The 22,525-nt window shown below is 33.9% G+C and overlaps 5 protein-coding genes across 6 annotated transcripts; 3 read left to right on the top strand and 2 right to left on the bottom strand.

The window, feature by feature from the left end:
- Positions 1-3,005: 3,005 nt before the first annotated feature.
- Positions 3,006-8,714, top strand: LOC120165743 (E3 ubiquitin protein ligase DRIP2-like). 2 transcript variants are annotated; one of them, XM_039175200.1, is made up of 8 exons: positions 3,006-3,336; positions 3,426-3,627; positions 4,451-4,550; positions 5,024-5,357; positions 5,503-5,945; positions 6,046-6,096; positions 7,907-7,979; positions 8,451-8,714. In XM_039175200.1, exons 2-8 carry the CDS (start codon positions 3,513-3,515, stop codon positions 8,622-8,624), a joined length of 1,290 nt encoding a protein of 429 aa, XP_039031131.1. In that variant the 5' UTR covers positions 3,006-3,336; positions 3,426-3,512; the 3' UTR covers positions 8,625-8,714. The 2 variants fall into 2 exon arrangements, with proteins under 2 accessions (XP_039031131.1, XP_039031129.1); XM_039175198.1 differs by having other exon boundaries at positions 3,006-3,627.
- Positions 8,715-9,167: 453 nt separating this feature from the next.
- LOC120165732 (PRA1 family protein E-like) lies at positions 9,168-9,898 on the bottom strand. Its single transcript, XM_039175190.1, has one exon. It carries the CDS (start codon positions 9,773-9,775, stop codon positions 9,230-9,232), a length of 546 nt encoding a protein of 181 aa, XP_039031121.1. The 5' UTR covers positions 9,776-9,898; the 3' UTR covers positions 9,168-9,229.
- Positions 9,899-13,254: 3,356 nt separating this feature from the next.
- Positions 13,255-15,213, top strand: LOC120165721 (probable WRKY transcription factor 21). The gene is made up of 4 exons (XM_039175184.1): positions 13,255-13,500; positions 13,612-14,515; positions 14,629-14,754; positions 15,060-15,213. Exons 2-4 carry the CDS (start codon positions 13,752-13,754, stop codon positions 15,196-15,198), a joined length of 1,029 nt encoding a protein of 342 aa, XP_039031115.1. The 5' UTR covers positions 13,255-13,500; positions 13,612-13,751; the 3' UTR covers positions 15,199-15,213.
- Positions 15,214-16,248: 1,035 nt separating this feature from the next.
- LOC120163771 (40S ribosomal protein S15-4-like) lies at positions 16,249-18,567 on the bottom strand. The gene is made up of 4 exons (XM_039173613.1): positions 18,550-18,567; positions 17,668-17,816; positions 17,521-17,578; positions 16,249-16,725 (listed from the first exon to the last, which is right to left on the bottom strand). Exons 1-4 carry the CDS (start codon positions 18,565-18,567, stop codon positions 16,477-16,479), a joined length of 474 nt encoding a protein of 157 aa, XP_039029544.1. The 3' UTR covers positions 16,249-16,476.
- A 2,768-nt stretch (positions 18,568-21,335) lies between these two features.
- On the top strand, positions 21,336-22,491 carry LOC120165711 (histone H1-like). Its single transcript, XM_039175175.1, has 2 exons — positions 21,336-21,597; positions 21,712-22,491. Exons 1-2 carry the CDS (start codon positions 21,418-21,420, stop codon positions 22,378-22,380), a joined length of 849 nt encoding a protein of 282 aa, XP_039031106.1. The 5' UTR covers positions 21,336-21,417; the 3' UTR covers positions 22,381-22,491.
- Positions 22,492-22,525: the final 34 nt, after the last annotated feature.

Genomic DNA, 22,525 nt, shown 5'->3' with positions numbered 1-22,525 from the left:
GATGAAGTAGATGGACTTTCCTTTTCAATAATCTTCATTTCCAGCTTTTATTTAATTATTTTCTCCTTTTTTTTTATCTGGAATTCTGGATTTATATATGAATCTTGGGTTTCGAACTTTCGCAGAAAATGATTTGAATCGCGGGAAATGCGAGAGTGATGCGTACGGAGGTGCCGCTGTCATTTATTGATGAATTTACACTTTTCCTCGTGGTTGTAGTTATGAGTCAACTTACTGCTCGGGTTTTCTGGGCTCCGTTCTTCTCCTGGCTACGGGAAATCTGTTTCAAACTATCAATGTGTCATTCTCCGGCTGCACTGTCCACAGCTAGCAATGCGCTAAAACTCATATTATTATTATTATTGATTTCGACTTACAAGTGGATTATATTTCATTTGCATATCACTATTACGCTTTCTCTATATGATGGATAATAAGGATTTAAGTTGTTTTGTTTGTTTCAATGGTAATTAGTAAATAATTTTCACGCTGTAATATTCCAAAACATATTTTGCCTTTTCTTACGTTATTATCTTCTTTAGCCTTTTAAAAAAGAACGTACAACTATTACTTTGTTGTTATTGTTGTTTTAAAATTTGTTTTAATCAATCGGAGCATTTATAATTTCTGCTTATACCTACCGACCAATGTAGGCAATGCCTTATGCACCGCAACAGAACTGTAACGAGGTTTCTGGCACTGCAACAAACAAAGCTCTCTAACTGTCATCTGCTTTAACCTCGTTTTTAGCGTGGTCGGAACCTTTTTCGTCATTTCCCAAGTAGCTTTGCCTCGTACCATTTATGCCGTGCTTCTTTCCTTACTTTTTTGCCCAACATGTCTTGCATGTTAAGTAGAATATAACCACTATCTCATGAAAATTTTGACCGTCCAGCTCAGTTGGTAGAGCGCAAGGTTCTTAATCTTGTGGTCGTGGGATCGAGTCCTACGGTGGACAATTCATAATTCTGACTGCTGGATGTCTTCCACGGAAGCTGCTCTCAACCTGACGTTAGCGGCAGCCTACTACCTTACCTCCCCTCACCCCATTACATATTGGAATAGAATCAGCTAATTTTTTTTCTTCATGAAAATTTGGTTTCACCCTTTTTTTTCTTATTAATAATAAAATATTGAGAATCAAATACTTTTTTATTTTGTTTTCAACTTAAAGAAATAGCTTTCGTCTTCAATATAATTGATAATAAATTTATATATAATGTTTCTATAGAAATTAAGAAAAATCTTAAAATATTTTCGATTATAATTTTGATATAGAATCTTCAAATTAATTTTTTTACTTATAAATCGAACACTTAATTTTTTTCTCCATAAATTTACATATATTAAGAAAATATCATAGATAATTAACTTGAATAAGAATATTTATTGAGTCTCCTGATTATTGTAAAATTATTAAATTTGAATAAAAATATTTTTTATCTTAAAAAATGGTATTTCTCTTTTATGATGAGGAAGTATTATATCTTAGTTGATCCAGAAGCATGAGCGGAACTTCTCCTCTTGGCCCTCGCCATTTTTTTTAAGTATTAATTAATATTGAAAAAAATATATTTTTTAAACATAAATAAAAAAATTTATCCCGTCCCCCTCAATTAAAGAAAAAATATATTTATTAAAAAAATTACTTTAACCCGTCTTAATAAATTCTTGATTCCACCCCTGTTCGGAAGCATCATGTCTTAATTAGTCCATAAACACAATATCTTAGTTAATTCAAAAGTATTATCTAAGTGTTACAATATAATTACACGTAGATCTTCAAATGTTAATTGTTGTTTTTTTGAAATCATATACAAATTGAATATGTGTTCGATTAAAACCATTGTTCGAAAATATTCAAAAGATACATAATTATTTTCAAATGATAAGATATCTACTATCTCGTACTAAGATAATATAAAATGTATAACTCAATTAAAAGGAGAATACACAAAAGGAGATAAATCAAAACATATTTCTTAATTTTTTTTTTCATTTCCCACTACCTTTGAAAGAATAATAATACAAATATTCAACAAAATAACTCAAGTGATAATTTAAAAAATCTATTCAGCAGTGTATTCTCTATTTCAACATTTAAAGATTGAGTTGTAAAGAATTAAATATATTATCTGTTTTTTCATGGTAAATATTAGTTGTACTATTTTTTTTTTGTAAGCAATTTTTTTTCATTAGATTGTTTAGATTTTTGTCTTAGCAAGATTTTAATGATACATCTGAATGGAGTGTTATAAATATTTATTGTTTGTGGATGCTCATTATAATTAAAATTTTATTTATATTAAATAAAATTTTATGCGCTTTATTATTATAAACTGCGTGTCTCTAAAAATTAGAATTTTATGTAACATATGCCTCTTAAATTATAAATATTTAGTTTTAAAAAATTATATATACTTCATAATAAAATAATAATACGTAATTTTCTCTTTTATCTACCATAACAATAACAACAAAACTCTATTTCCTACAATGAGATTAGGGGGAGGTGAGGTAGTAGGCTACCTCCAACGCCTGGTTGAGAGCAGTTTTCGTGGGAGACCTCCGACAGTAAGAAAAGTAAAAATAAAGATAAAATATAATGCATATATAGATAAGTCAATAAATACATAATTTAGAACAGCTTCCATTCCAATTAATTACTGCGTAAAATCTATGCTTATAAACATAAACGTAAGTCCCGAACATGCAGTAAGAAAGTAAAAATCTCTTTTATCTACCACACCTTTTGTTATTGTTTTCGTTCTACTTGTTTCATAACAAATATTATGTTATTTATTAACCATCATTATCATAAAAAACAAATAAAAAAATTGCAACCCATTAACGACGTCGTATAACAAACCGCAGCCTAGGGCTACCCGTTTTCCTAGGGACCACCGACCCAAAAAGTCTGAATCTTGTAATGGGAGCCTTCGTTGAGCTTGTCTTAATTTAAAAAAAAAAATTACAAAAATAAAAAGGGGAAATACATAATAATAAAAACAAAAGGAAACTATTGGTTCATGCTCCTTTCGACGAGTAACTTTTTTTTCTTTTTCTTTCTATTTGTTTTTGGTTAGATTCAGATCATCGTTGCCTTCATCTTCTCAACAACCCTATTCCTCCATCTTCTTCTTTGAAAAAATCACCATTGTCTCATCTTAATTATAGTTTTTTTCCCTTTCTTCTATTATTTAATCTCAACCCCCTCTTTTCATTTCGTTTCAGAACAAAACAAAATTAATCCCATCTTGCTTATGCACCCAAATCTCTTTTACTTTTACTTCTCCTTCGTTATCGAGCTCTCTCTGTTTATAATCCTTCTTTCTTGTTAGTATTTCTGTAATCGATTCTAATGCAGGTTTTTTGTGAAGATATGTACGTAAAATTTGCTTTGCTTGTTTTTGATTGACATGCTGTGAGAAGGATACGTGTACGGGGTTATTGAGTTGAAATTGAAAACAAAGAGAAAGGTGGAAATCCAGGGAGGAAAAAGAGAAAGAGAGATGGCGAATCAGGTCGTCAAAGTGAAGAGAGAAGCGATTGCAGCATGCATGACTTGCCCTCTTTGCAATAAGCTTCTTAGAGATGCCACCACCATATCTGAATGTCTTCACACATGTGAGTCTCTCTCCTTCCCTTCTTTCAGATTTCAAATTCTGTTCCTTTTTCAGCTCATTTGTTCTTAATTCTTCGATTTTTATATTTTCTCTTAATTTCTTAGCGTTCTGCTTTTCTTCTGATCTGGGTTGCTCTTGTTTTTCCTGGTTTCGCTTCTTATCCTCTCTATTCTAAGTTGACCTGTTCGTCTAATTCTATTACTAATATACCATGCCTTAATAAACTTATGGTATTGCACTATTGCTGTTTTCTTTCATTTCACTCTGTTTCTTATTTCTTGATGCTAAGGCATTATGGTACAATAGCAAAATTAATACGAGAATAGTGAGTGCTGATTAGTTTAATAAACTAGTAACATTTATCTTTCTTTGTTGATGTCTAGTGTCTGCTTTTAACAATACAGTTTGGTGATCGGGAAAGTTAATTTTCAATATAATTCATTCATGGCTGCTGTTTATTTGACTGTGAATCCGTGTTTTTTGCACTCGGTTGTTTTCCACATTAAGCTAAGGCTTTCCACTATCATTTTTTTTATTTCCAATTCAATGGTCCTTTCCAACATTGGAGCCTTCCTTTTCTATTTTGTAAATCCGTAATAAGATTCAAATTTTAAGATGGTTTCCCAGTTTTTGAAATGGAATGGAACCAGCCTTTTTCCAAGTTAAAGAAGAGTTTCAATTGCCATATTTGTTTTGCTTCCTGAGCTTGGTTTCATTGAAAAAATTTCTAGGATTGATGCCTGTGTCTTTATTTAAGCGCCAATAAAGTCTGTTGAGTCAATTAATAGAAATCTATGATAGATTTGTCTTTTGAATTTGTTTAGTTTGCAGAAAGTGCATATATGATAAGATAGAAGAGGAAGAACTAGAATGCTGTCCGATATGCCACATCGATTTGGGTTGTGTTCCTCTGGAGAAATTAAGGTACCCTTCATTTACCTATTATTCTCCTCTACCAACCTGTAAGTCCTCCATGACCAATTTTTTTTTTTTAATTTAAAGTACTCCTAGTTTTAATTTTGTCAAATACTCTAAAATATTATTTACTTGTTTCAAGTGGTTCTAGCAAAATTTACTGATTTCTTCTGAATGTCTTAGGATCATTAAATTTCTTACAAATGAGGGGCTAGTAAATATTGAACTGGAAATATCTACTCACAGTCTAGCGGTGTTATGCAGATGTTAGAATTCTATTGTGCGTTTCCTAGTGCCAAAATTCAAGGTGAAAAATGCTGAACTGGAAAAATGACATTATAGTTGTAGCTTTTGGCTTTCCTGTATAATCGATCCTTTTGTCTTTCTGGGTTGAGAATCCACACACAATGCACCATATTGGTCAATTAACATAATGGAAAGTTTATTTTGTATTGAGATTTGTGTGTTCTTTTAATAATCAGACCAGACCATAATTTGCAAGATGTGAGGGCTAAAATCTTCCCTTTTAAAAGAAGAAAAGTTAAGGCACCTGAGGTTGTGCCACCAGTTACAATGCCAACTAGAAGAAAGGAGAGATCACTCTCTTCATTGGTTGTTAATGCCCCCAAAGTGTTATCACAAACGGCCATGACTGGAAGGAGAACAAAAGCTTTTACCAGAAAGACTTCTGCTTTACGACATTCCAGCTTTTCGATTGAGAAGCCTGTTAAAAAAGATGAAGACTCCATGGAGGATAACCAGGAGAGTGCAAGCTCACCTGAAACGCTAAATAAATTCACTCAGAATAAAAGACAGGTAAATTGAAGACTATTCTTTTAGGTTAGAACTTTTATTCTCATGGGGCCTAATATTTGTTCTCAAACATCCATTCCACTCGAAAGTACTGATGTTTTAGCTTAAACTGATAATACCTGTCTTGTTATAAAATTGAACTACACAGTGTACTTCTTCTGCTGAACATATCCAACACATGAATAAAGAAGCAGAGAATGGAGGTGAAGCATGGGATGGGAAATTGGACCTCTGGAAACCTTTGAATTGTTTGGTGGAGGTTGCTAATAGGACCAAGTCCTTCAAGTCCAATTCTCAAGGTTCTGATTCTAAATTAGAACCTACTCGTGTCCCCAACATTGAAGCTCAAATATGCAAAAGCAAACATAGAGAAGACAAATGCAAAACAAAAGTCGAGAATGAAAAGGCAAATGCTGGTCCGGCTACTTCAGAATCTGTTACACCTAAGAAGCTGCGCAGGATCAGTCGAAAAAAGGCTTCTGGATATGGGGATTCTGGCATTTCTCCACAGGCAGTGCTAGATGCTGCTGGTCCAAAGCATGAAAGAAGAATTGGTCCTGTTTGGTTCTCGTTAGTTGCCTCTGAAGACCAGTAAGAGTGTATTTCAGCCTTCAGACTTTATTGAAGAAAAAGTTATCGTAAGATTATTTTGTCTTGGGTCATAAACTGATTCAGATGTCAATGCTTTCAGGGAAGGAGATGCACCCCTCCCGCAAATTTCTGCAAATTACCTGAGGATAAAGTAAATTCCTTTTTCTAATTTCTTTTCCTTGTCTTACAATTGTTTGCCATCTATATTCTTCTTCCTTTTGGTTGAAGATCGTAAATTTTATCTGTTGCTTGTTAACACCATGATTCTGACCTGTCAACCATACGATCTCCAAGTATTTTCACTTGGAATATGGAAAGGGAACGGACATGTAGTCTTTACCAATCTCATAGAGGAACTGAATAAATATTTTCTGCTGGAGTCAGTGAGGTAATAGATAACTCAAAAGTTATATAGCAAATGTTAATGGACTGAGAGTTGAAGGATATGGGTGAAGGCAATGGTACTAATATCCTGGCAGTCTTCGGTAATGTTATTATCAAAATGATAAAGAAAAAAAATTTCCAGTAAATGGATAGTTATATAAAGATCTAGTAAGCTTAGGATAAACAGGAAAATGCACGTAAAGGTGTAGTAAAATATTACTTTGATTAGGAAGTACTTCAGTTTTAGATTGTTATATAAGATGTCTCTAGTTATATAAGATGTGATTTGAGGGATTTAGCCCTTACCGAAGACATGACCTCTGATAGGAAAATATGGAGGCTAAAGACTAGGGTAGTCGAGTAGTGTGGGTCACATCTATAGGGTGTATCATCTCTGTCTTCTTTTAATGTCTTTATAGTATTTTCCATGACTTATACTTTTTATACGTTTCTGTTATTGGTATTTATGAAGGATTAGAACTGGGCTTGCTAACGTTGATTTTTGTGTATCATTCTCTTCATGTTTCCTCTTTTAAATTTAGCCGGATCTTATCTTATGTTTCTGTCTATATGCAGAGATTCTTTCGCAGGGATTATTATGCAGGGATTAATTCCCGTTACAGACGCACATATGATTTTAATGACTGCATATGAATACTGTTTAGCTATGTATTTATGTATTTATTTATACATGCATTGCATTTTATCTAAATTTTTAATTTTCTGACTGCCGGAGGTCTTCCACGGAAGTTACTCTCAACCTGGCGTTGGGGGTAGCCTACTACCCTACCTCCCCCTTACCCCATACATATGGGAATTGGGTTTTGTTGTTGTTGTTGTTGTTGTAGTTATATAAGATGTTCTCTTGGAAGTTGTTAACTTTGCATTGCGGAACATTTATTGACATTATGGCATTCATTCTCCTACTTTAACCTTAATCATTTTGGAATGCCTTCTGAGCACGGTTGCCTAGATCTTAACTTAAATTATCACGAGCAGGTAATAGTTATCTCCTGAATGGCCAGTTTATATTATGAGATGAATGCTGAAAAGGAAATAAAAGAAATAATCTGTTATTTTGTTCTATGTTGCTTGGACTGTTCATTTTTTTAAAGTACCCGTGCCCAACACTTATATCTCACACGTGGATATGAGGATATAACCTTCAAGGATCCTCCCAATGCATAGAGAAACTTAGGAACGACCACTTGACCCTTTTTTTCCTTCAAGTGGTTTGGTCTGTCATCACTAGCTAAACCCCCACTGTCAAATTGTTAAATTAAATTAGGTGCTTTCTCCTGCCTGTTTTTATGCTTTTTTCCCTCCATACATCGAATAGTACGGCAAGTTTACATTTTTTTTATCTGGTTAATGATTATGTATTAAATCAAAAATTCTAAACTAATGAGAGTTCTTTGTTAGTGTTCCATGACAATTTCGGTAAAAATGTTTTGTTCATCATGTGTTGCTACAAAAGCACGGAGTTGAACTTATCTCTGACTTCCCAAATGGTAGAATGATTAAAAATTTCTTTCGTTACTGGAGGTAATTATCATACTTCTTTTATTCTGTGGCAGGGATGGATATATGCCTGTTTCTTTTATTAAAAAATATCTGAAGAAGAAACTGAACCTCACTGATGAAGCTGAGGTGAGTTAACTAATCTCTCCTTGAATATTGTTCTGTAACTATACAAAAAGAATAAATTTTACCATAAAGATTATGGCTTCCATTTTGGTTTTCAATGTTTATTTTTCCATTAGGCTCGTTTCTAAAATGTTATAGAGATGTTTATTCTTATGCATGGATATTTTGACATCTGGTTCGGAAATATCTTCTAGCTTTATTTCCACTTCATGCATATGGAATACCCATATGCATGTATAACCAACCCATCTTATGCATGGGATCTTCATCTTAGTTTCAACCCTCTTTGATAAAATTAAACTGATTTAGCTACATCGCATTCATTCTGCAAAAAATGTCTGAAAACCACTGAAGAAAATATAGGTAAATTTGGGCAACCAGTTTGCAACGAAGTAGTTCAAGCCATTCTATTGCGTTCTTTGGTAAACAAGGTGTATGGTTTTTATTACATATTTTGGTTATATTTATTTGCAGGTTGAGATCAAATGTATGGGACAACCTGTAGTTCCCACATTGCAGTTGTATAACTTGGTCGATTTGTGGCTACAAACAGCAGCAACATCACAGCGGGTACCGGCAACCATTGGTTCATCTGCAGAGGAATTCGTCATGGTGTTGGCATATTCACGAAAAGTTCTAGACGAGTAATTTATCTCATTCTTTCCCCACCACAATCAATAAATCTCTTTATTTATCTCCTTATATATCGGAGTTTCATTGTTGATAAGAGTTAGGACACTTTGATCCGGCATGTATGTTCTACATAAGCATATGTATTAAACGAGACTTGGTTCTTATGATATAATTGAGATCTTTGTGACTATAGAACGTCGATTCATAATCGAGATATTTGTGACTATCGAACGTTGATTCATAATCGAGATATTTGCGACTATCGGCCGTCAAAATCAAGTGAAAAATAAGAACTTTGGGGGAAGAAAACCTCTTTCATTGGCAACTCATCTGGCCCTTGCATTGTCCATCCACAAGGATCAATATTGTCCTTTCAGTGACTGTTTCAAGACATTAATCCAAACCCTAAACTAAACCCAGAGAGAGGAAGAAAATTATCATCAAATTGAGCTTAACAAAAGTACCGTTTCTGACTGAATTTCGGGTATCTATCTTCAGTTTTAGATCAAAGGCTTGAAACCCTTTTTTCAAAGATTTACATACAAAACTAAAAGAACCAATGAAGAAAAAAATATACTGAACGTAATCAATGTATTAGAGTAAAATTAACAACTTGATTTCTAAACTCGGGTATACCCAGCTCCAGTAGGGCTGCCTACAACCGAAAACAGCCCACCCTCCGAATCGTCAAGTTCATCGGAGTACAAATCTTCCGTTCCCCTAAACGCAGCGTGTAGTGCCACGATAAAAGCCCCAACCAAAACGGAAACCAACACGTTCAGCCAAACGCCGGTCAAAACTAGGGCAACAATCGTAAACACGGTGAGGATTGCCAGCACGATGCGGTCGTCGATCGGACGGTTGAGGATGACCAATGGATTGTCGCGGAAGAAGTAGAGGAAGAACCACGCCACGAAGACGACCAAGAAGACGATCATTGAGACTGGGTGCCATAGGAGGCTAAGGAAGAGGATTAGCAAGATTATCATAGCGTAGTTCACCCGGAAGTAGTTGAAGTTCCGCTTCATTCGGGCGGTGGCGTCGCCTAATGAAATGGGGCGCACGAAGGAAGACATGGAAATGAACTCCCGCCACGGTCGGCGCGTGAAGGTCGAAATACTGGCGCGCGTGAAAAACGCGGTCGTCGTAGGAGATTGCGAGGACATTGTTGGCGCTAAAGAATGTCTGATTGGAGAGAAACAAGAGATAAAGGCCCTGAAGATAATCTCAGCTGATTTTCGAAGCTCAAGCTTCGAGAATGGGAAAACACAGAAAATCGAGAGATATTAGAGGGAGATAGAAAGAAAGAGAGATTATTTTGACCTTATTCAGGTGTAGTATTTTCAGTAAATTATACGTTTACTATATAAATTATTAATTTTATTCTGTTTTCGTACTTATTTTTTTCCCTTCAAATCATAATATTATTATAAATTTCATTTTGGTATCATACATTTACAAATTTAATGATAATATATTAACACGTTATCATAAAATAATGTTAGATTCAGGATGAAGTTCTCTTATAGCCCAAAGGGGTCCCGATCCTGTAAAATTTATATATTTAATATAATTTTGGTTTAATAGTATTTTGGTTCATGTAAAAATAAATATTTAAATTTAAAAAATATAAAAATTTATTAAATATTTAATCAAGTAGGGGTCGAACTAAAGAATGATAAGTCTGAGTTCTCAAATTTTTGGTCCAATTATAATTTAAGTCATTGTAAATTTAAATATTATACAAATTAGAAGTTGTCTTTTGAGTTTTTTTTTTTTAATTTAGGGTGAATACAAGGTAACATATGTACAAAGACTTTTAACTATTTGACAATGAAAGCTCATACCCCTACATACGTGCTTGAACTCGAGACCTCAAAGATAACAAAAATCCCTTAATCACTAAGGTCGCCCGGTTCATGCTGAATTTCGAGTTTAAATACATAATAAGTCTTTATATATTTTTTATATAATATAGTATTTCGACCGCTGCCAATATTTAATTCTGGCTATGTCCCTAGTTACATCGTCATTGAACAAAAAATAAAAAATACTATATCAATAATTTTGTTAATTTTTAATGACGGCGTACCAAATTAAAATTTAAACTAAATACACCTTCCGTCTCATTAAATGTGTCTCTTAATGATTTTTTAAAAGTTAAATGTTTTTAATTTTGACCATGATTATTTTAAATATTTTAAACAATAAAACTTTATAAGATATATATTTAAAAACTATTTGTTTTAAGGTTTTTAAAATATGGTTTTTATATTCTTTTCAATAATAAATTTTAAATAACAGCGAGCTAAAATTAAAAAAATATGAAAAAAATAAAAAAACAAATAATAAGAGATAGATTTAATGAAACATAGGAGTATTGGTATGTGTTTGAAAAAATAAAATTTGAGCATAAAAAAATAAAAGTAATAATTTAAGTATTAAACGTATAATTTACTTTTATATTTTTAAAAAAAAAATAGAATCTCTCAATTGGTACCGTTTCACATAGAATCTTGACATGTCAATCTATCTGTTATTGTTCATTTATTTCGGTGTTAAGTGGCGTTATTAATTATTTATTAACAACCTAAAATTGTGATGCAATTCAATCAAAAAGAGAATATATTTATTTACAATTAGTGAATGTGTTTTTATTCAAAATGAAAGATAAATTTTGGTTTTTTTAATAAATAAAAATAACACTTAAAAGATTTGAACAACCATGCTTATTTTAATATTGTTTATTTAATTTAAGATTTGTGATTCAAGATTTAAATTCAGAGTATATAAATTAATTATTTAAATTTAAATTTTAAGTAAATAAAATTTTATGTATCAAATAATTTCTTATTCGAGTTGAGTATGTTTAAAGGTCGAGTGATATACTTTGCAATCCTGGCAGTTTGTGGGTTCTGCCTTTGTACACGGTTTCTGTGGTTTAAAAACAGAGCATCAAGAATGTATTGAGCCACCTCAAATAATTAAACAGAGTTGTTATTCTTAATAATATCGAACTTAAACAATTATATTTATAAAATGTAATAAATATTTTAAATATATATTACTTTATAATCCTCTCGAAAATATAGCACCTCAAATGAAAATTAAAGGCACGTTTAAATTGATTAATGGAGAGTACGTTTAATACAACGGTGTACATTTATTATATGTAGATGGAGTAAACGTAATTAAAAGGGAATAATTGGTAAGCTGACCCTTTTTCCCCATATGTAATTGGGTAAGGGGGAGGTATGATAATAGGTTACCCCCAACACCGGTTGAGAGCAGTTTCCGTGGAGACCTCCAAATTATGAAATACCTTCCGTGGGACTCATTCCCACGACCACAAGATTAAGAGTATTGTGCTCTACCAACTGAACTAGACAGACATTTCAATTATGATAGAAGGGAACGTTGTTTTATCTAAAATCTTGGATTAAAATACTTACGTATACGGATGTGTATACATTGTAAATGTTTAAAATATATTATAAACAAATACTGTTTTATAATCACTATAAATTATTTTAAAAAAAATCTACTATTCTTAAACGAAATACCGTAATTTAATTGATGACAGTTCAAAATTAATTGTGACATCAATCACTTATAAATGTTAAGGTTGCATTGACAAGTACAAGTATTTCAATGAACAATTAACAGATTATGATATTTATGATGGCATGCATTCCTCCATTTACAACGAATATAACAATATTAGGAGTAGCACTTCATTCCGGGGTTCCACATGTAACGATTAAGCTTTCGTCAATTTCAAAAAATAAGATAATTTAAAAATCATCAAACGATTATAGTGATAAAAAAAAATGATAATTTCTTTAAAGGATTTAGGTTCGAACAATTATGTCTGTAGAATATATATACATTATAAAAAAATTAAAATATTTTAAATAGATACTATTTTATAATCACGTAAAACTAATTAAGATGATTTGAAATCTCAGTGCTCTATGAATATGCTATGCGTCATTTGTTTTTAATTTGTTTGGTTGCTTTGTAGTATTAACCTCACTCTAAGAAAAAATATATTTTGAAAAATAAATGAAAAACGAAAAAGAGAAACTTTAACAAAATAAAATGTTGAGTAATGTGTCTTCCCACTTTCGCAATTCACATAATATAAAAAAGTAATGCCTTCTCAGATTAAGTAATAAAACATTTGACATTTCTAATTTGAAAAAAATTAGAATGATATTATATATAAATTAAAAAAAACTGTCACTAAAATATGTATTTTTACTTTAGAATTTTAATTCCTCTCAACTCCAAATAGAAACTCAATGTAATTATGGTATGCCAAATAACTAAAACAAAAATGTAAAAAGTGAAAGGAACAAAAAGAAGAGAATTGAAGGGTAGGTCTCAAGGTGCCCAACCCTTGACCAGTTTCTCAACATCTCTGCAGTTTACGGTAGTGCAAGACAAATTGTAAGGAACCCTCAAAGCTTGTCTGGTTCCGGAACAAGTTGTAATGAAACTGAAATGGCAGGAAAAATAAAGAATAAAAAAGAGGGAGAGAATGAAACCAAGGACTTTTGCTAGGGTCCCACCTTCAAATCTGTGATGGAGACGGCAGTTTCATTGCTTCATCTCCCCCCTTTACTTGTTTAAATCTCTCCTTCCATTGAATTTCTTTGTCGAGTTTTTTTCCCTGCCTAGAATTCATTTCTTTAGTAATATAATATAGTAAAAATGATGGTAGCCTTTTGTTTGTGTTATGGCCGTTTGTAAAATTCTCTCAATGGCTTAAAACAAAGTCTTCTCTTTCACACCTTTCAATCTCAGAAAATTTTAAAAATAAAACGTGGGTGCTGAAGAATTGAGGGTTTGACAACACCAAGTCCAACAAGATCTGTTTTTTTTTTGGGTAAGAGAGATTTTGTTTCTGCTTTGATCCTTGTCTGGTTTCTCTCCTTTTATTAGCTTTCTTTTAATGGCCTTGTTGAATCTTATACTCATTTCTTGGTCCTTCTCTCAGTTATATGTTCGGGAAAGTGGAATGAAATCCTTGTTTGGGTCTCTGGGTGATCTGAAAATTGAATTTTGAGTGATGGGTCTTTTTTTAGTCTTTAAAAAGATCTAATTTGAGTTTGGGGAATTAGTTTTTTGTGTGGTAATATGGAGGACGTTGAAGAAGCTAACAAGGCAGCAGTAGAGAGCTGCCATAGAGTTTTAAGTATTTTGTCTCAGCCTCATGATCAAGTTCATTACAGGAATTTAATGGCCGAAACTGGGGAAGCTGTTTTTAGGTTAAAAAGAGTAGTTTCTCTTTTGAACTCAGGTTTGGGACATGCAAGAGTGAGGAAGCAAATGAAATTACAAACCCCTTTTCCTCGGAGCATCCATTTGGACAATCAACACCATAAGCCACCAGATTATCCATCCAAGGAATTGCAACTCGGTTTCCATGAAAACTCATTTCAAGAAGTGAGTTCACATGCCAAGAGTTCTCTGTATTTGGGAAACCCATCTTTGGAACTGAGTTCAAATGGCAAAACCCCTCTTCATCTCGCCCAACAGGCACCATCCGGCCACTATAATTTCCTCCAACAACAACAGTTGCAACAAAGGTTACAGCTCCAACAGCAACAGCAAATGAAACTTAAGGCTGAAATGTTGTTTAGGAAGAATAACAGTGGGATTAACTTGAACTTTGATAGCTCTAGCTGCACACCTACCATGTCCTCAACTAGGTCTTTCATCTCTTCCCTTAGTATTGATGGTAGTGTAGGTAATTTGGACAATGCGAACGCCTTCCATTTGATTGGGGCGCCTCGAGCCTCGGATCAGGGTTCTCAACACAAGAAGAAGTGCTCAGGCAAGGGAGATGATGGGAGTATCAAATGTGGAAGTAGTGGTAAATGCCATTGCTCGAAAAAGAGGTTATATTATCTTCCTTTACTTTTTTGCAATTTTTTATCTTTACAGAATTATGCTTTTGACCTTGGTTTCTCATAATTGATTAGTCGCCTTTATTGGTTGCACGAATTGGCAGTAAGCATAGAGTAAAGAGATCAATCAAGGTGCCTGCTATCAGTAACAAGCTTGCTGATATCCCTCCCGATGATTATTCATGGAGGAAATATGGACAGAAACCGATCAAGGGTTCTCCTCACCCTAGGTAATCATTAACATTTTCTATATATATCATACTGATATTCGATACATTGTTGATACAAATTTTGGTGTTGCCACTTTGGTTTTGCTTATGACGTCAGAAATTTTAGTGCACACAGATACATGAATTTTTGGATTGAAATAGACCTTAGCATCTGTGATATCTGATATCACTTCTATTGGGGGACTTGAAATTCTTTAATTTTTTGTGTTTAAGTTGTTGATTAAGCTTGTTAATCTGAGGTGTGCGGTTATCGGAATCCATTGTAAAATATCGATTCAGCGTTTTTTCTTTTTATCTGGTGCTAGGGGATATTATAAATGCAGCAGTATGAGAGGTTGCCCTGCAAGGAAGCATGTGGAGAGGTGCTTGGAAGAGCCGTCAATGCTTATTGTTACATATGAAGGTGAGCATAACCACCCAAAGATACCACAAACAATGACCTAGTCTTGGTGGAAACTCTGCTAAAGAATTCTTCAACTCCTTAATGTTCAATCAACTATGGTCGGCTCAACTCGGTCATGTACATTTTATTTTTGCACGTTGCAAGCTTGGGGTATATCGGAACAGTTTTTTCCCTCCCTTTTATGGGGGGCATTGGAGAGTTGGACTGGGAAGCCTTTTTATCAATTTAGCAGCAGGCATTAAGCCTAGTGCTGAACCAAAAGTGGGGTTTAATTTGTAAATAACTGTTTCATTTTCCATGGCAATGAAAAGCTTGATAAGGGATTAACTTTTTGAATTAAATGAGATGCCATTGGTGCTGCCCTATATGTTATTGATGGTGTATTTTTCTTTAAATGAGAATATGGTTGTGGGGTTGCATTTTCTTTTATTTGCAACATGTAATGAGTTGGGAGTTGGGCTGGTGCTGGCTTTGCATGCCTACGCCTGATGGTATTTGGAACCAAACTAAAATTGTCGAAAATTTGTCCCAAATACCAAGTTTGGACCATGTTTTTTTAAGCTTCTTTTCACATTTTGCGTTATATTTGTTAGTTTCTGTGAACCTACAAGGATTCAACAGGATATGCATTTTTGTACATACGGCTGGAAACTTCTGATTATGTCATAACCAGGGGTCCAGGGTAGAAGAAATTGGCAGGCTGAGTTAGCAACACCTCCAATTATATATAATGCATGATTGTAAGTGAAACTCTAATAAGCCTTGCAATAAGGCATGTGAACTTCGTAAACTAACATGGGGAAACATGGCTCAACAACACATTTCAATTGCATCCCCCTCTTCCATTGGCAAAAGGCTGGCATTTTCCCCGACCATTTTTATCTTAAGCTTGCTTGAATAGTCATAGGTAAGCTGTGGGATAACGGTGAAATTTTCATGAACATTAATGTATAGTAAAACTAAAATATTGGAATTAATGGAGCTTGTTTGGGTACTAACAACAAAAGATTGACTCTTAACGGTTAACTTTGTTCAAACTGATAAATTTGTGATTGTTAAACCTACCTGAAGAGTAAAAGGGATAATTTATGTTTGGGCCAACAAGTTGGAGTTTAATTTTTTCATCCACTTTGAAGCTGGGAACAGACCGAGTGTTGGTAATAAATAGTTCAGAAGGGGAAGAGGAAATTGGAAAGAAATGCAAAGCTTAACGAAGTCTTTCTAAATTTGAGTACTCAACAGAAAAACCACAACACTAAACACACCGATCAAACTTCAATAACAAAACAACATTCCAACAAAACTAAGAGTGAAGACATTCACTTGAGTGGAATAAACCTGGATGAATGTGTGGCACCAATACCAGGCCTTCCGTGCTTTACTGGCTTGTATGAGATTGAGAATTCAGCCAAATAGTGGCAAATCATTTCTGGCTTGATTTCCACTTGATTGAAGGTCTTCCCATTATAAACACCAATGATACTACCGATCATTTCAGGAACTATAATCATGTTGCGAAGGTGTGTCCTAACCGGCTCAGGTTTCTCACCGGGTGGAGCCTCCCGTTTCTGTTTCAAGACAGCAGAATAACATTCTCAATATATGTTGCTACCAATAATTACTTTGATCATCATTTCCAAGGAATTAAATAAAAATAGTTCAAGGGAAATGTATTACAAATCAAGAAATCAGTTAAATATCCCAATGAATCATCAAGGCTACCTACTTCACTGGAAAATTTTGAAACAGCATCCACAAATCTCATGCAACAGAGATGCTAAATATGACACTACACTAGCTAAAATAAGGGCAAAGGAGAAAGAAAGATAATCATGATTTTTTGTAACGTTGTGGTGTTACAAAAAATGATACCAAGTCATTACTGCCATCAGCCCCTGACATCATAAGCTTCCCAACAAGGTTACTAGTGAAACAGGAAACTATGTTATGTACAGAGACACAGATCAAGAGAACTAAGCAAAAGGGAACAGCAACTGCACTGTTGAACTATATGGTAATCCGTTACCAAAGAGAGTTACAGAAAACCAGATTGCCGGATGAGCAATATAAACAAAGTGAAGATCAAAAACTACTACGAACAATAGACCACTAGCTATTGAATCTAAAAAGCATTCTGAAACCGTAGACGATCAGCAATACCATTTATCTATGTCTAGTCAAACATATGAAAGCAAATACACAACCAACCACAACACTATGAAAACATTAGGAGAGAGTAATTCAAAATCTTTTTGCGTTTCTACTATCAAAACTAGAACATATGCAGATCCGAACATTAATCAAACACAACAAACTTTAAAGTATCAGTTAATTCCTCATATAGTTGAAAATAGAATACTCACAGTCTTGCGTAATTTCTTGATCAGAGCCATTGGCTTCCTCTTCAAACCTCTCTGAAACCTAAAGTTGCAGAAATGAAATACCTATTTTCCAAATTAGAAGCCATTGAAGAAAAAAAAATTCAAGCAGAGAAAATAACATGATGTAACCTTCGGCGAGCACGAGCAGGAAAGAGGTTGACGAGTTCATCAGTGGAAATATCCAAGAGAGCATCGAGATCGACACCTCTGAAACTGAACTTCTTGAACGTTCTCTTCTTTGGTACCCCTGGAGCGGCAACATCAGCATCCACGTCCGCCTAAACAAAAATGAGAACAAAACATAGGAAACGCACCGTTGTTATGACAGTGTTTGGATCCCGAGAAATGTTACAAATTTATATAATTTTTTAGGTTGAAATGATAATATTTTAGGTTGAAACTGTCTTAAATTAACCTTAATTAAATTGTCGCACATCAAAACTACATGTATGCTCAATTGTTTTAATTTTGAGTTGTTTTTAATTTTCATTTTTAATTCAATTCGAAACTGTTCGCTCCTAGTTGAACCGATTGGTCCGGTCTGTTTTTTATACCATTGAGTAAAATTAAATGCTATATAACCTTCAAATTCTAATCAGTTTAACAAGTATTATAGCAAACGTGAAGATGCATGGTTGATGTCTCGTCTAGTATAGGATTGGGATAGAGGATGAACTAGCTGGAGCTGTTAGGCTTCTTGCAAAGCAAAACGTCGGAGCTTTTGCTCTAAGATGCTCTTCAATATTTAAGTCAGTATGGGTGTATTGCAATGCGGCAAGAATAACATATTTTAGAAGAATAAGGTTATGAAAATGAAGATGATCCGGAAGGAGATGATACTTGGGTATTTATACATAGATTAGAGGTTGTTTAGGAGTATTCACGGACGCAGAATTTTATGTTAAGAAAATAAACTTTTAAAATTTTTTGGAGACAAAAATAAATTATCAATAGAAAATATATACAAAATTTAAAATATAAATAATTTTAAAATTTCAGGAGATTAACTACCCCGCCGTCTAAGTCCATCCCTGTCTAGGAGGATGTCCATCATATGACGAGCTGATTAGTTCATTCTAGCTTGGGTCGCGTTAGGGTGCTTCTCGGCAAGTATTTTGGGGCAGATACATTTTTTTAAACCCATATATTTGGACTTTTATTGTACCCTTTAAAAGAAAACATTATAAAATTAGTTATAATTCTATCCAAAAATAAAAAAATTATCAAGAACAAAGGTTATGATCCATCATATGCAGTTATGGGATTGCTAGTTGAACAACTTCTAAGAATGTTTTTTGCAAGAGATGTGAATGGTAAGTTTCACTCACATTATAACTTTAGGTAATTTAATTATTTTATTTAAGATTGTTGATGAAGATAATGGGTGTATTGTCGGATGTAAGCGTTTCCTTTTTCTGATTTGAACGGGAAGTTATAATCAATTGTTTTTTAATGATCGAGGTTGAAGAAAATCGATAAAAAAAATAGTGTGATCAAGAAAAAAAAAGATGTATTATATCAAGTTCCCTCTTGAAGATCCCTTTTTCCTCTTGCATGAGGTTTTTATATTAATCTTAATTTTGTGTCAAGCATATGGTCATGATTGCTATTCGTATATATACAAACTAGGTAAATAAATTCAGTTATCTGACACTAAATTTGACCTTAGTAGATCTTGTAGGTAGTTTTGTCAAAGGATTGTGATAAATTCAAGGTTATGAAACTCCAAATACCTTGATGGATGGAAGAATTCCTTCGAAAGTTTTGATAGGCGGAGTTGATCGCAGAAAAATATCCCCGGAGATTTAACAAGTTATCTCCCATTGATTGAGAGATTGTCATAAAGTGACTTGACCCGAAACTTATGTGTGACTATGCTTGTTGCATTTAACGGATAATTTATTTAGAAGTCATCATGATGATTATTTGTTTATGAATTGGTAGAGATTTGTATACATGTTTCTTCATGGTTGATGGCACTGATTATAACTTGTGGGAAGATGTTACATTCCTTCCCCATGTAAAGGAAAAATAGGATATTAATTTTCCAGTTTTAATTACATTTCGACTTTGACTCCCGATCTATTACAGTAATTTTTTTGGAGAATTTCTGACGAGATTTTCTTGTTTAGACTCATTTTAAACTGGTAATGTCAGGTTATCATGTTCTTTAGTTATTGATCTTAAATAAGTATTTCTAGTTCTCCCAAGTTCATATATTGAAGATTCTCATAATAATGACACCGAATTGGATCGTAGCTTGATGCTTCTATTGCTCTATAAACTATGATGAAATGGACCTGTTCATTGACTATTGAAAGTATAAATTCTTTTTATAGATATCAAATTTCTGATTAGACATGTATTAATCTTTAATAATCATACACATTATAATTATGTATGATATCATTTTATTACATTAAACGGAAAAATCAATCAAATTATGTACTAAAAGCACATGTATCTTGTAATCATATCGACATAACAATCATTTTAATCGATAATATATGTGTTTCTGAACCTATTAAGTGGCCTTAGTAGTACAAAGAAATATCGCTCTCTCTAGAGAACCTAGGTTCGAGCAGCTATGTCTAAAGAGTGTGTATTATCAATTGGCTAAGAAAGTTTTGACCAAATACTATCTTAAAATCACCCTAAACTATTCAATGTGTGTTTCTTTAATACTATCAATGTGTGTTGCAACCCATATCATACAGAGCATATAAGGATTAAGAATCGTATATAAATTAGTTGAGATACATGTCATGCTCAAGGAAGTGTATCTCATGCTTAATGAAGCATTCTTTTAGGCCATTTTGATGGCATACGATGCCATGGTACAACCAGAGAATGAATGATAACCAAGTAAAACAAATTTCCCCTAACATGCAATTTTAGCTTGATAATCATGGAATATGATGATTTGGTATCATTAAATTTTAGTTATACGGAAGCTTGGATGCGAGGAAGAAGATGCTAAACTACATCAATGGACTATACACAAACCAAATGTTCTCAAGATGGAATAAACATGATTTAACATGTTTTTACATTGATTAATGACTGAAAAAAAATAATTTGATTCATTTGATGTTCGTGATTAACTTGTATAATGTATTCATAGAGTATCATACAAGTTTTTTTTATTCCGCACTTCAAATTTATTCCATGGATTTGGTTACATGTGATGTAAGTTGTGACACATGAACATCAATAGGACATGTTCAACTTTGGCGTCATTCCAAACAATATTTTTACATCAAATTCTCGTCTGATGTCTAAAATTTTTGAAGCATCAGATTCCTTAGTTAATCTATTATCAAATGGGATGAAAAAAACTAGAATTTGTGTCGAACATTCTCTTAAAATCGTTTGGAACTACAATAACATAATCGTAAACTTTAATATTGACCAATTTAGATTCAAAATCAAATATCTCCCAAAATAATCACTCAAAATGTTCAAAAAAATAATGGTTAGAAAGCTGATAGAATAACCTACACAAGGGTAAAAACCTCATAAAATTTCATCAACTATAGCTCCAGTTATGCTAAAATCAATTGAGACCAAAAACACACTTGAACTACTCAAAACATCAATTTCTCCCCCTTTCCCTTCAACTCTTCATGTCTTCAACCGTGGATAAATGCTTTATCCAACGGTCTATATTTAAATTTTACAAAAGATGGTGATCCGCGTTCTAGTTGTCGCGACCAATCATATTTCATCTTACGGATACCGTCTCTCTCACACCTGACTATTTAAATCCCTTCATTTCCGTTACCTTTTATCACAACACGGAATTCCAGGTCCATTGAGATTAGATCCAAAAAAAAATCCCATTCTCCGAAACCCTAATTACGTGTCCTTTCTCCTGCAATGACCACTGAAGAAGAAACGACTGTCGTGGTTGAGGTCGCTGCCGAGCCGGCGGAGGACAAGCCAGCTGAGACCAAATCGAAATCGGGCAAGGCGAAGAAAGCCAAAGAGCCTAAATCCAAGAAAGCACCAGCTTCAAAGAAGCCTCGAGCTCCTCCTGCTCATCCTTCTTATGAAGAGGTATTTCCGTGATTTCAATTTCAAAAGTTTTTATTATTGTTCGTTTGATCTTGTGTTGATTGTTGTTTTATATCTGTTTGTGTGTTGATATTTGATTGATTTGATTTGATGTAGATGATCAAAGATGCGATCGTTAGTTTGAAAGAGAGGACCGGTTCAAGTCAGTACGCTATTACTAAATTCATTGAAGAGAAACAGAAGAATCTTCCTGGAAATTTCAGGAAGCTTTTGCTTTTCAATTTGAAGAAGCTCGTTGCTGCAGGGAAATTGGTTAAGGTTAAGAGTTCATTTAAGCTTCCGTCGGCGAGGCCTACGAAGGCGGAGACAACTTCTTCTGCTCCGGCAAAGAAAAAGCCGGCAGCCACTAAGGCTAAATCGAAACCTGCCGCGAAGTCCATGAAGAGTGCTAAACCGGCTTCCAAAGCTCCGGCTAAGACTAAAGCTGCGTCGAAGCCAAAGTCCAAGGTGGCGGCTAAACCTAAGGCTCCTGCTAAGGCTAAATCTACTACTACAAAGACAAAGGCCGCTGCTGCAGCGAAGCCAAAGACTACTGCAGCTGCCAAGCCAAAAGCTGCTAGCAAGTCTAAGCCCAAGCCTGCGGAGAAGCCAGCCAAAGCTTCTAGAACTTCAACAAGGACGTCTCCAGGGAAGAAGGCGGCTGCTCCGAAGAAATCCGCCGCACCTAAAAAAGCTCCGGCGAAGAGTGTAAAGTCAAAGAGCGTTAAGTCACCGGCGAAGAAAGCTACTCCAAGGAGAGCCCCGTCGGCGAGGGGAAAGAAATGAGATTAGAGGCAATAGGAGTGGTGTTGTAAATTAGTGCAGTTAAGTGGGTTTGATCGAGTCCATACTCCATGAAAATATGACTTCTGATCTTCAAATATTTTTCTTTTTAAACCCTTATTTATTTTCTTTCTATAGTATATTAGTA

Source organism: Hibiscus syriacus, unplaced genomic scaffold (genome assembly GCF_006381635.1).
Source record: "Hibiscus syriacus cultivar Baekdansim isolate YM2019G1 unplaced genomic scaffold, ASM638163v2 tig00002919_pilon, whole genome shotgun sequence".
Lineage (NCBI taxonomy): Eukaryota > Viridiplantae > Streptophyta > Magnoliopsida > Malvales > Malvaceae > Hibiscus > Hibiscus syriacus.
Note: the sequence above shows the minus strand (reverse complement) of the source record. Positions and strands in the feature narration are given on the sequence as shown.

Excerpts from the sequence above, each read along its gene's own strand:
- LOC120163771 (XM_039173613.1), bottom strand. Across the intron at positions 17,579-17,667 it reads CCTGCTCGTGCTCGCCGAAG|GTTTCAGAGAGGTTTGAAGA; the intron begins GTTACATCATGT and ends CTGCAACTTTAG. Across the intron at positions 16,726-17,520 it reads TCAAGAAATTACGCAAGACT|AAACGGGAGGCTCCACCCGG; the intron begins GTGAGTATTCTA and ends GTCTTGAAACAG.
- LOC120165721 (XM_039175184.1), top strand. The coding sequence starts at position 13,752 with ATGGAGGACGTTGAAGAAGCTAACAAGGCAGCAGTAGAGAGCTGCCAT. Across the intron at positions 14,516-14,628 it reads TGCCATTGCTCGAAAAAGAG|TAAGCATAGAGTAAAGAGAT; the intron begins GTTATATTATCT and ends ACGAATTGGCAG. Across the intron at positions 14,755-15,059 it reads AAGGGTTCTCCTCACCCTAG|GGGATATTATAAATGCAGCA; the intron begins GTAATCATTAAC and ends ATCTGGTGCTAG.
- LOC120165711 (XM_039175175.1), top strand. The coding sequence starts at position 21,418 with ATGACCACTGAAGAAGAAACGACTGTCGTGGTTGAGGTCGCTGCCGAG. Across the intron at positions 21,598-21,711 it reads CTCATCCTTCTTATGAAGAG|ATGATCAAAGATGCGATCGT; the intron begins GTATTTCCGTGA and ends GATTTGATGTAG.
- LOC120165743 (XM_039175200.1), top strand. The coding sequence starts at position 3,513 with ATGGCGAATCAGGTCGTCAAAGTGAAGAGAGAAGCGATTGCAGCATGC. Across the intron at positions 4,551-5,023 it reads GTTCCTCTGGAGAAATTAAG|ACCAGACCATAATTTGCAAG; the intron begins GTACCCTTCATT and ends TTTAATAATCAG. Across the intron at positions 7,980-8,450 it reads ACCTCACTGATGAAGCTGAG|GTTGAGATCAAATGTATGGG; the intron begins GTGAGTTAACTA and ends ATTTATTTGCAG.
- LOC120165732 (XM_039175190.1), bottom strand. The coding sequence starts at position 9,775 with ATGTCCTCGCAATCTCCTACGACGACCGCGTTTTTCACGCGCGCCAGT.